Raw genomic sequence first — 13,038 nt, forward strand, 5'->3', positions numbered from 1 at the left:
CACTTTCTTTGCTTTACCCCGGTTCTATCACTCTTTCCTCCTTTGACCATAAAAATTGTTTCCTGCTGGGGTGCTGCCTGGTTCCGCACCCCAAACCCTCTCATGGTCGGGGCACCATGAATTGATGCATCGGACCCAATGTTGCCATCACCAGCCCCGCGTTGGTGCGGAGGTGGGACCATCCAACCCGGTGGCACCCCATGTCCTCCCTTGGTCCGTGCACCATGCATTGAAGCATCGGACCCATGGTTGCAATCACCGGTTACGCTAACGCATATAAACGGAGAAACAGGAAATAATTTAAATACAATTCATTGTGTCTGTTTTAGTAAGGATGTCGTCTGAATGCCCGGTGTGCAGACTCTTCTATCTGGCTTTGAACAAGCACCTTAAGCACAAACATGCAGTGCGGAACTTGGAGGAAAGAGGCATCATTCTTAAAATGGCCAGTGGCAGAATAAATGTTCGGACCAAACCCTGTCCCATCACAGGGTGTTCGTATGCTGGGAAGAGAATAGACCGTCATGCAGAGATGGAGTACTCGAGTCCTGGACTCGGACTCGAGTCGGACTCGAGTGCTGATTTTCAGGACTCGTGACTCGACTCGGACTCGCGCACTGATTGACGCGACTCGGACTTGGACTCGTGAATTCTCGTGCATGATGACTTGGACTCGGACTCGAACACAGATAATGATGACTTGGACTCGGACTCGACTCTGACACTCCTTGGGTGACTCGGACTTGGACTCGGACTCGAACACAGGTAATGATGACTCAGAATGACATCCTTTTGCATGCTAAGTAGCCATGTGCTTTCTGGGGCTAAAATCTTTATTAGTAAACCGATTTAACCATTAAAAGTTCCTTCAAAATAAGAGTCCCGATCTTATTACTATCAAAATAAAAGTGCAAAACGAAAACTTTACCATAGGAAAATATTGGCATACAAATATAATCACTTCTCTAAAAGGTAACTCATTTTAAATATAGTTTATTTATATATAATAATAATAATAATAATAATATTAATTAGCTTTATATTTGTATAGTGTGGTGATTGACATTATTCACCCATGGATCTATGGGTTGGGGTATTGTTCCGCACGGACATTTTAGTGAGCCGGACTTCCTGTTACCGCCGTTCTTCGCTTCCCGTCCATGAAGTTGTTTACATGTGTGTTCCGATGCTAAATAAAAGTCTAGCTTGTAGCTTCGATACCCCGCCTCCGACTCCTATCTCTCGGCACCACAATAGCACCTATTACAAGAATTTTAGCCAAACTCGCTTCACAGCATTTAAATAGACAGATCAATATAACATGACAGGATAAAAGCAATGTAGAGGAGCAGCTACATTTCAACACATATATCCACGAAGATTAATACATGAAGACTTGTGACTCGGACTTGACTTGGACTCTTCTTGCACCCTCCACCCTTCTCCCCACATACCGAGTGTGACGAAGAGGACTGCAGGCAGGTGATGCTGGAAAATGTGGCATTGAGGGCTCAGAAGGATGCCCTCATTGATGAGGTGAAGACCCTGCGCTCCAGGCTGAAAAAGGGGCTAAAACCCAGGAAGCAGAGTGCCACTGCTGCTGTGCTTGAGAAAGAGGAAGAATGTATACGATTTAAGGGCCTGGCAATCTCAAGTACCTCCGGCATAAACACAGTAGCTTCCGGCAGCAATGCCTCTCTCAAGACCCCGGTCAAGACTGTCATGCATTCGGCAGAAGCCTCCGGCAGCAATACCCCTCTCAAGACCCCGGTCAAGACTCTCATGCGGTCCCCAGAAGCCTCCAGTAGTGAGACCCCTCTCAAGACCCCGGTCAAGACTGTCATGCATTCACCAGAAGCCTCCGGCAGCAAGACCCCTCTCAAGACCCCGGTCAAGACTCTCATGCGGTCCCCAAAAGCCTCCGGCAGCAATACCCCTCTCAAGACCCCGGTCAAGACTGTCATGCATTCACCAGAAGCCTCCGGCAGCAATACCCCTCTCGAGACCCCGGTCAAGACTCTAATGCGGTCCCCAGAAGCCCCCGGCAGCAATACCCCTCTCAAGACCCCGGCCAAGACTGTCATGCGGTCCGCAGAAGCCTCCGGTAGTGAGACCCCTCTCAAGACCACGGTCAAGACTCTCATGCGGTCCCCAGAAGCCTCCAGTAGTTAGACCCCTCTCAAGACCCCGGTCAAGACTGTCAAGCCTTCACGAGAAGCCTCCGGCAGTAATACCCCTCTCAAGACCCCAGTCAAGACTGTCATGAGGTCCGCAGAAGCCTCCGGTAGTGAGACCCCTGTATGCCAGAAGACCCGTGCGTCTGTCTACAATAAGCTGAAAGCTAATCTGGCTAAGGACTGGCCCTCTCCCCCAAATCACTGGTCCACTGGGAGGGGACGGGGGAATACCATGCGTGAAATCACGTTGCCTAAAAGCATTGAGACTTACATTCAGACACACAGGAATCATTGTGAGGGTGTCGCAACGACAGTAAAATGGAAAGAAAATTGTCTCTCCAAGGTCAGCCGGATAAATAACTTCCTCGTATTCATGGCCCATGGTGTTGACCGGCTGTCAGACTGGCTGGTCCTAAAAGACATAAAGAGGGTCTGTGGCTGGAGCGAGTATATTTCAAAGTCGGGCCGGGCAGTCACAACATTGCTGTTGTTCCTGAAGAATGTGAACCATTTCCTGAGGTACTTGTCTGAGTCAAAGCTCCGGGGTGCAGACTCACCCAGTCTGATATGACCCACATCATCAGAGAGGTGACAGCCAACATGAACGACTTGAAAAAGTCTGTCACTGTCCACCAGTTTAAGGTGAAGAGGAACAAGCTGGATCGTCTGCCGAGCCAGGCGGAGCTTCTCGCCGCCATGGCGGCCGCTGAGAAGCGCATCCTTGATCCCCTTGACCTGATGGCTAGCAATCCGACCTCAATCACCCAGTACCTGCTATATGGCTATCTAACCCTCCATTGGAGCCTCCTGTATGGCCACCGTCCGGGTGTGTACGCAAACATGACCAACACGGAGGTCTTTGAGGCGGACAGAAGGGGCACTGCTGAGGGCTACATCATCCATGTGCAGGATCACAAGACTGCCAAGACATTTGGCGAAGCACAGCTGGTGCTTACAGTAAAGGAGTTTAGCTGGGTCATGCAGTGGATGGGGATAAAAGAGGGCTTGTCGGGTCTTCAGAATGAATTCTTCCTTTTCACAACGGGGAAGCACGCTTCCAAGAACCTGAACGCTCACTTGAAGAGGGCTTGGGCTGATGCTGGGCTAGAAACAGCCGTCACCTTCACAATCCTGCGTATTGCCCTGGCTGACAATATCAAGCATCACCAAGATCCAGAAAGCAGGTAGATTCTCGCCAGGTTTATGTGTCACGACGTAAGCTCTGCAGACCGGTTCTAAGCGAATACGCCTGGAATAAAGGAGGGATTGAAGATCCGCTCCATGTTCAGGGCGGCAGCAGCTGCAGCAGCATCATCAGAAGGAGGTTTACCGCCGTCAGATAACTCCGAAGAGGGCTCAGGAGCGGAGAGCAGCGATACCTCTTCTTCAGGGCCGGTTGATACTCCTGATGAGGGGGCAGGGGCCGTGGACTCAACCTGTTTTCCCCGGTGCACCGTACAAGATGGCTAATATGGCCCCCGGGCCCCCGCTAATCATGTTTTTATTATGTATATTGTTATATTATTATTATTGTATATATGTATATTGTGTATACTGTTTTTGTAAAAATCATGTGATAATTAAATAAATAATAAAACATGAATACAACCTTGAAGGTTCCTAGGGGCAGATACAGTGCCAGGAATCAGACACCTTCCCTGGCTTGTAAAGTGCAGTAATGAGCCCTGGAAGTATCAGACTATTTAAAGGGTTACCAGGAGCATGAGAATATCCTCCACGTGAAGAAGGCCAAATATGGATGCTGATGGGCTGACAGAAAAGCACCGCAAAATCCATCCCCCTTTTAGTGTTACCAGGGGCATGAGGTTCTGGAGGGTGTGATCATCTGGGTTTAGTCTGCGGGGGAGTGCTTAAGTCCGGGGGCCCGGGGACTCACGGTGTGCGAGCTTATGGAAGTGCGCATGTGAGGGAGACATGCTGGAGGTCATTAGTCCATCCTTTGGGGCTCTGTGACGGGCCACAGAGAGGTGCCATTACTGGTCTCTCTCCTAGAGGTGTGAAATAAGCAGAGTGCCCATGTGAGGGAGACATGCTGGAGGTCTGTAGTCCGTCCTTTGGTGGTCTGTGAGGGGCCACATAGAGGTGGTTTTCGCGGTCTCTCTCCTGGAGGTGTGAAATAAGCAGAGTGCTCAAGTTATGGAGGCATTATGGAGGTCATTAGTTTGTCCTTTGATGCACTTTTCCCGCATTTCAAATACTTATTCCTGAAAAAAGTGAAATGTTTTACTTTCACACACATGTGTCTTCGAGTCACACACATGTTTCTTCGGGTCAACCTCAACAGGCTCTCGCTCCTGGCCCATCTGTATGAGGCTCTATTTTCGGAGACTTTTTGTTCATTTCCCCCCCTTTTTCCTGGTTCTCACTGGTTTTTCCAAAAAGTGAATTTCGACTAGTTTGACTCTGGAAGAATGCAAGGGGAGTTGACAGGGGACTCTACCCGCGTTATGAGGCAATATTTTCAGATACATTTTCTCCTTTTCATCCGTTTTGCCTGGTTCTCAACAAAATTACTCTGACAAATGTTGACTCTGGAGGAATGTAAGGGGAGTTGACAGGGGACTCTACCCGCCTTATGAGACACTATTTTTGGATACTTTTTTACATTTTCTGCACAGCCTGCTCTCTGGGTTCAGAGGTTCACTCTGCCTCTATTTACACCACTTTCCCCGACGTTTCAAACCCTTTTCCTGGGTAAAATTAGGTCTGTCACTTTGGGTAACCGCACCACTCTCGGACGTCTCCCGAGAGTGGACGTCCATTGCCTCTATATAGGGTTATTAATGTACCTGTTTAAACCAACGCAGTCTCACAAAAAAACGTGTAATAACTACGTTGGTCCACAACTTGGGACGTAGTATTTCTCCAAAAATGCCTCTGAAATTGTAAGATCCCTACGTTTTTTTCCACCATTCATTCCAATGGCTGGCGTCTGTCACGTGATATTCAAATTTCTCCCTGCAGAAAAAAAAAACATGGCCGACCTTCGTTTTATTCTCGGTGGAAAATGCCTATTTTAAAGTTAGTTTGGCCATTAAAATGCGTTTTGATGTCATTTGATGCGAGAAATATGAGTTGTTATTTCAGATTATGTGTGCAGTGGATGCACATGATCTTTAGTTTGCTAGTTATTATGAAGATTACTTCAGGAGATTGTGTCTATACAATGTTTTCATTGTTACCAAGGTGGTTGCTAGGGACGCTGCTATCAATATTATTTATGTTATGTTGTGTAACTGTTTAATGGTGTTATCTTTATTGCTACCCCCTTCCCCGTCAATTTACAGTGTTGGTCCATAGCCCAAACGTATTAGTTTAACAAAATCTGCATCTAAAATTGTGGCATAGATACGTTATTTTCCCCTGGGCAATTCACAATTTAGTCAACAATAACACATAATTATCCTTGTGTTTATTTATTTGTTTGATTAATAAACACAAGTTCGAGTCCGTCAGGATCCAGGGTCGGAGCAGCTCATTTGCTTTAGAGAATATTACGCCCAGAAGTAAGTATTCTCTCCGCTTCGCTTGAAAAAGCCCAAACCCCGTGATAGTTCTCAAGCTCTGTGATTGGATGTTTGAGTGTGCTCCGAGTGTTACGCCGAGCGTCGAACAGCACTTTGAAATGGGATGGAACCACGGCAGACTGTCCAAAACTGGATTTGAATGGGTCCACCCCGTCCAAATCCAGTGAGGAACCTGCGACCCAAGTTTTTCATTCATTACATAACTACACCGTTTGTGTATATGATGTCAATAAACCTTAGAAAATCTTGAAATCTTGAAAGGGATGTGCAAAATAGTCATTATATACAGTCTTTAATTAACTATTAGTAGAGAATAACGAGTAATGAATATACTTTATAGGGATCCTACAGGGAAAATAATGAAATGCAATAACATGCTTTAACCACTAGGTGTCCCTTTATATCAGCTGTCCACCTTTATGGTGTAAATACAGCCTATCTAACAATTGGATCAAATATAAAAGTCAGCCAAATTAGTGTTGATACTGCAAGGAGACGTATTGTGTGAAAAGAAATGTAAGATGTTGTTTAATTGCTGATATATTTATGATCCACGTCACGTTTTCAGGTTTGGCGGCAGTTCCTCATGTTTGTCTAGAAGTATTCTCATCAGGGAAATAATAAATAAAATAAATAAATAGAGAACTACGGCAGATATGTAATATTTAATGCAGCCGAACCGTGTATTACAATTCCGTTATGTGATGACTTTCAAACACAAAAGCAAGCACACTTGGAATAAAGTATTTTATTTTTTTTAAATGTTTTCGGGCTGTTTCCGGTATTTGTCTATGACGATGTGATGTGAGATGTGAGACTGGGTTGTAGAATTGCACAGGGGAAAATAACGTATTTAAAAAAAATCTGCATCTAAAATTGTGGCACAGATCTATAGGCATTTTCCACTGAGAATAAAACGAAGGGCGGCCATGTTTTTTTTTCTGCAGGGAGAAATTTGAGGATCACGTGACATAGACGCCAGCCATTGGAATGAATGGTGAACAAAAACGTAGGGACCTTACAATTTCAGAGGCGTTTTTGTAGAAATACTACGTCCCAAGTTGTGGACCAACGTAGTTATTACAAGATTTTTTGTGAGGCTGGGTTGGTTTAAACCAGAGAATGTCTATGGTAATAACAATATAGTCACTGCTGTGCTTATGACTACATGAAGTCATTCTGAGTGTTGATGGAGCAGCTACAATGTTAGCCCTGCTTTAATCAAACCGGTCTCTTTCAGAAAACATTTGAAATGTTTTTATGCTCTGTGCTTTTAATGCTATGTTTATTGTAATTAATTCACAGCAAATTGTATGTATATTGTGTTTATAATGCTATAGTGCACCAGCTTAATACAGCTTGGTGTGTCTTAGTAGATAGAGTGAACATGTGCCCCTCTGGGTGATGAATCCAGACAGGATGCTGTTTGCTTTCATAATAATGTGAAGTATAAACTATACCTGATCACTAAGATATATTATATAGAGATATAGACCTTTTTAAATATCAAACTAGAATTGTCCACCTTGTTGTACCATTGGTGAGAATCAGCTCCTCTAATGTAAAGTGTTATAAAGGATGTGTTCATCTCCACAGAGGGAAGAGGAAGAGTCCTGTTCCTGTGGAGGAGCAGCTGTCCAGCTGTACTCTGTGTCAGGACGTCCTGAAGGATCCAGTCTCTACCAGCTGTGGACACTGGTTCTGCAGACGGTGCATCACCTCATACTGGGAGCAGCGACCTCCATCAGGAGACTCCTCCTGTCCCCAGTGTGGAAAAAGATCCAGAACCAGAGCTGGACTGCAGACAGGCAGTCAGACCAGCTCTGTACGAGGTAAGAGGCCGAACACATGCAAGGTCTTTAGATCCGTCGGGGCGCTGGGTCTCTACTCTTGTATGAACTCTAATTGGCTCAGAGTGTCATCTGGTCTTCCTCCAGGCATTGTTTTTTGAAGTGTGTATTAAAACAGACAACAGTGTTTTCCTAAGTAGAAATCTTAGATCTCAGATCTTAAGGGGAATGTAAATAACTTTTACATAATATAGTAAAGCAGGATTTTTTTCAGTTTTTGATTAGGTATACTGTTGTAGAGCATAGACAGTAAGCTGTGTCATACAAATGTTAAACTGTCTGTTTTTATTGTTTTATAGTTGGATTCTCAAAATAATGTCCTTATTCTCTCCCGTTTCCTTCTCTTTCAGCTGATAGTGGTCTGCAGGAGATTTTAGATGAACATAGGCTCAGTCTGAGGAGGAGATGTGAACGTGTGATTGAAGGAACTGATCAAAGTGAAACCCTCCTCAACAGCATCTTCACTGAGCTCTACATCACACAAGGCCAGAGTGAAGAGGTTAATACCCAACATGAGGTGAGGCAGCTGGAGACAGCTTCCAAGAAGGAGACCCTCCATGACACTCCAATCAAGTGCCAGGACATCTTTAAAGCCTCACCTGACCAACAGACTCTCATCAGAGCGGTCCTGACCAACGGAGTCGCTGGAGTTGGAAAAACCTTCTCAGTGCAGAAGTTCACTCTGGACTGGGCCGAGGGTTTGGGAAACCAAGATGTCAGTCTGGTGATCCCGCTCTCCTTCAGGGAGCTGAACTTGATCAAAGGTGAGCAGTACAGTCTTCTCAGGCTGCTCCATGTTTTCCATCCAACCTTACAGAAGCTCACAGCAGAGCAGCTGGCTGTCTGCAAAGTGCTGCTCATCTTTGACGGCCTGGATGAAAGCAGACTTTCTCTGGACTTCAGAAACAATGAGGTTGTGTCTGATGTCTCTCAGCAGTCCTCAGTCAACGTGCTGCTGACAAACCTCATCAGGGGGGAGCTGCTTCCCTCGGCTCTCGTCTGGATAACTTCTAGACCTGCAGCGGCCAATCAGATCCCTCCTGAGTGTGTGCACAGGGTAACAGAAGTACGAGGCTTCACTGACGCCCAGAAGGAGGAGTACTTCAGGAGGAGATCGAGTGATGAAGACCTCTCCAGCAGAATCATCTCTCACATCAAGAGCTCCAGGAGCCTCCACATCATGTGTCTGATCCCAGTCTTCTGCTGGATCACTGCTGCAGTTCTGGACCACATGTTGACTACAGACCAGAGAGGAGAGCTGCCCAAGACCCTCACTGACATGTACTCACACTTCCTGCTGGTCCAGACCAAGAGGAAGAAGCAGAAGTATGATAAGGAACATGAGACGAGTCCACAGCAGCTGACGGAGGCTGACAGGGAGGTTCTTCTGAAGCTGGGGAGGCTGGCGTTTGAACATCTGGAGAAAGGAGACATCATGTTCTACCAAGAAGACCTGCAGCGCTGTGGTCTTGATGTCACCGAGGCCTTGGTGCACTCAGGAGTTTGTACAGAGATCTTCAAAAGAGAGAGTGTGATCTTCCAGAAAACAGTCTACTGCTTTGTTCATCTGAGCATTCAGGAGTTTCTGGCTGCAGTCTACATGTTCCACTGTTACACCAACAGAGACACAGAGGTACTGAAGGACTTCCTGCAGAAAGAATATGGCAACAGCAGATATCAGGATTACCCATCCCTGGATGTCTTCCTGAAGGGAGCCATGCAGAAATCCCTCAGAAGTCAAAATGGCCACCTGGACCTGTTTGTCCGCTTTCTCCACGGCCTCTCTCTGGAGACCAACCAGAGACTCTTAGGAGGCCTGCTGGGTCTCAAAGACAACAGACCAGAAATCATCCAGAGAGCCATCAGCAACCTGAAAGAGATGAGCACTGATGAAATCTCCCCTGACAGGAGCATCAACATCTTCCACTGTCTGACAGAGATGAACGACCTCTCAGTACATCAGGAGATCACAGAGTTCTTGAAGTCAGAGAACAGATCAGAGAAGGAACTCTCTGTGATCCACTGCTCTGCTCTGGCCTACATGCTGCAGATGTCAGAGGAGGTTCTGGATGAGTTTGACCTGAAGAAGTACAACACATCAGATAAGGGACGACGGAGACTGATTCCAGCTGTGAGGAACTGCAGGAAGGCCAAGTAAGTCCAGATCTCATTAACTTTATAAACTAATGTGGATCAGAAGTTTAATTATTCAAATAAACACTATAAAGTTTCTGCTGTTTAAATACTATGAGAGCAAAAATAAACCAACCCTGTTTATCTATTTATTTATAATAATAGTTCAATTGAACCGTTTCTCTCTTCATACTGAGTGATGGAGGCGACATATCAAACACATGAAGGACTTTAGAGGTTTCTCACAGCAGCTCGTAATCACACCACACAGCAGGATTTACAGTTATCAGAGAAAGCAGTTATTACTACTTTCTAGTAGTTCTTTATCATTAAACAGAAACACACGTTTGTATTAGGGCTGTCAAGTTAACGCGTTAATAACAAAAAAAAATTAACGGCACTAATTATTTTAACGCGATTAACGAATGTGCATTTTTCGTACTCGGCCGCCCCGTAGTTTCAGAGCACATTGAGTTTAAAATACTATCTATACAATCCAAGCACACTTCTGATGCCGACAGCCCCGCTCCTGCCGCCCGCTTGCAGCAAACCACACTTGAAAGTCTGCGGGGGAGACGCCTGGACACGTATACGAGCAGCAAACCTTCAACAAAGATCGCAAAATGGGTGGCGACATCTTGCAGGCCAATTAACATTGTGGAGGACGAGGGGCTGCGTGATATAATTCGGGTCGCATCCAACGACTGCACTTATGAATTAACTTCCAGAGCCACCACTGTGTCGAAAATACACAACTTGTATGAAGTCCAAACAGCAAAAGTAGAGGAGGATTTAAGAAAGACTTCCACAGTTGCGCTCACCGGAGACCAGTGGTGTAGTGGGGATGTTTTTAATGGGTGGGCGGGGTGGACGGGGCGGGGGGAGACACTATGGACGCGCTCGTGAACTGTCAACGGGGGGGGTACACTGTGGACCTCTGTGTCGCCTGTCAGCTCAACACGATGCCGTTTAAACAATATAATAATAAAGGGCGGTGCCGGCCGTCAGCGAACCGATCCGGCCTTTCTGTCACTCAAATGCGCAAGGCGGGACACCTGGTCACCCTACACACACACGGTGCTGCCCCTCTCACACACACACGCTTCAAATCAAGTTGCATAAATGCTTGAGCTACATTTTTATTATAATTACTGTGAAATCTGCCTATTATGTTTTTGTCATTATTACAACAAATACACACTTGCAACTGATAACACTGGCAATGATTTTATATATCAGACTGTAAAAGAAAAATCATGCTTCAAATAAGTGGGGGTACGGCATACCCCCGCGTCCAACGCCCACTACACCACTGCCGGAGACTATTGGACTTCACTCAGTAATGACAGTTACCTAGGGATCACAGCGCATTATTTTGACCCACAGTGGGAACTTCAGTCTCATGCTTTGACAGTTTTGAAAACAGAGGAGCGGCATTTTGCCAACAACTGCGCCGACACACACACACACACTTGAATTGAGGCGAATATTTGTAATTTTCAGAGATTGTTGTGTTTAATATTCATGAGAATAGTTGTCATTGTTCAAAAAGCATATTTGTCCACTCATATTTTGATAAGAGTATTAAAAACTTGAAAAATGTCCCTCTAAGGAACATTTAGAACAGATAAAAAATATGCGATTAATCGTGATTAACTATTTTAATCGACTGACAGCCCTAGTTTTTATCACAATGTATGAGAGTTTAAAGTAAGATCTATATAATTTCCCACCGATAACAGAGTTATGTCTTAATGCTGATATACTGGGAATATATGATGGTATTCAGTTGAAATTATTGAAACTTTATTGTTTTTTTAATTGTGTTCGTGTGCGCAGTACATTTTCAGATGCTCAGAGAAGACTAAACATCCTTCTTCCATCATTCACATCCAAACATTAATGAACATTTAAATGTGTACATCTCTAATATTATCAATTGATTTGTTTAATTTATGTTTCTTTGGTAACAGTCAGTGACAGCAGGAGCACAGACATGTGATCAGATCACACTGACAACGCACACATTAAACTCTATTATAATATATTATTATATATAACATTAAATGGACTGACAGCAAATGTCTATCAGAACATATGTCAAATCTTTTTCATGAAATGCTTGAGGGTAATATTATGTTTCCTCTCATTTTAACACCTGTTGTAATATATGTGTTATTCTAGACTTACTGGCTGTGGACTTTCAGAGATTGAATGTGAAGTCGTGGCCTCAGCTCTGAAGTCTGACCCCTCCCATCTGAGAGAGCTGGACCTGAGTGACAACGCTCTGCAGGATTCAGGAGTGGAGCTGCTGAGTTCTGGACTGAAGAGTCCAAACTGCAGACTGGAGACTCTCAGGTCAGTTCCCTGACTGCACTTCATACAGATCTGTTTTTATTGATCATTTTCTGAATTTGCCTGAGAACAAATACATTTTAAATATATATTTCTTTCCACTTTTGCTAATGACTGAATATTCAGCAGAATAACAAAGAGAAGGTGAATGTGTGAGGGAGAGAGTTTGAGCTTCCACAGACTCACTCTGTGCTCCAGGAGTCAGTGGAGATGCTGTCAGTACTGATGAGCTGTGAGGGAGATGAAGGAGTTGTTAAACATCTGATCAAAGTTAAAGTTCCAGATCATCAGTGGATTGTTTCTGCATCATCTCTGACATTAAAACCCTGTTAAACTCTGATCAGATTATTAAACCTGGAGTTATTTCAAACAGGAACATTGTTCTCTAAAGTTAGATCATGTTTTCTTGATTCAGATTGAGTGGCTGCAGGTTGTCAGAGATCAGCTGTTCTGCTCTGATGTCAGCTCTGAAATCCAACCCTTCCCATCTGAGAGATCTGGACCTGAGTTACAACGATCTGCAGGATTCAGGAGTGAAGCTGCTGAGAGATCTTCTGGAGAGTCCAGACTGCAGACTGAAGACTCTCAGGTCAGTTCTCCATCTTTTACTTCTGTGCTGAGATTAATATGTATATATCAAAGTGCCGTGTTGTTTTTAACTATATTTAACCGGATGAAGGATTTGAGTCACGGACGTCTGGATCTTAACTGGTTGACTCATCATACCTTAAGTCATGATCTAACATGTCACGATAATGCATGTTGCTTACCCTCAAATAAGGGGGTTCATCTGTGAATGAAGAAGAGTGGGGTCTAGAAGGGATCCAAGAGATTAAACGTATTACATTAAACTATAGGAAGCTTCATTATCACATTAGGGAATCAACATACGTGACCAAATAGGTCATTTAACTTTTTATTCCACAATTAAAACCTTTTTTGTGCAAATAGCAGCAAAGTAGTGGACATCTTTTA

At 44.6% G+C, this 13,038-nt stretch overlaps 1 protein-coding gene across 1 annotated transcript in view; it reads left to right on the forward strand.

Moving 5' to 3' along the window:
* LOC307045309 (uncharacterized protein) overlaps positions 1-13,038 on the forward strand; it is a gene marked incomplete at its 5' end in the record, with an annotated part of 36,020 nt that overhangs the window by 2,895 nt on the left and 20,087 nt on the right. The window contains 4 exons of the mRNA XM_079690880.1: positions 7,322-7,557; positions 7,926-9,729; positions 11,893-12,066; positions 12,479-12,652. Of these exons, the coding sequence (XP_079547006.1) occupies positions 7,322-7,557; positions 7,926-9,729; positions 11,893-12,066; positions 12,479-12,652 (2,388 nt within the window). The remainder of the gene's footprint in view (positions 1-7,321; positions 7,558-7,925; positions 9,730-11,892; positions 12,067-12,478; positions 12,653-13,038) is intronic.

Source organism: Notothenia rossii, assembly GCF_949606895.1.
Source record: "Notothenia rossii genome assembly, chromosome: 1".
Lineage (NCBI taxonomy): Eukaryota > Metazoa > Chordata > Actinopteri > Perciformes > Nototheniidae > Notothenia > Notothenia rossii.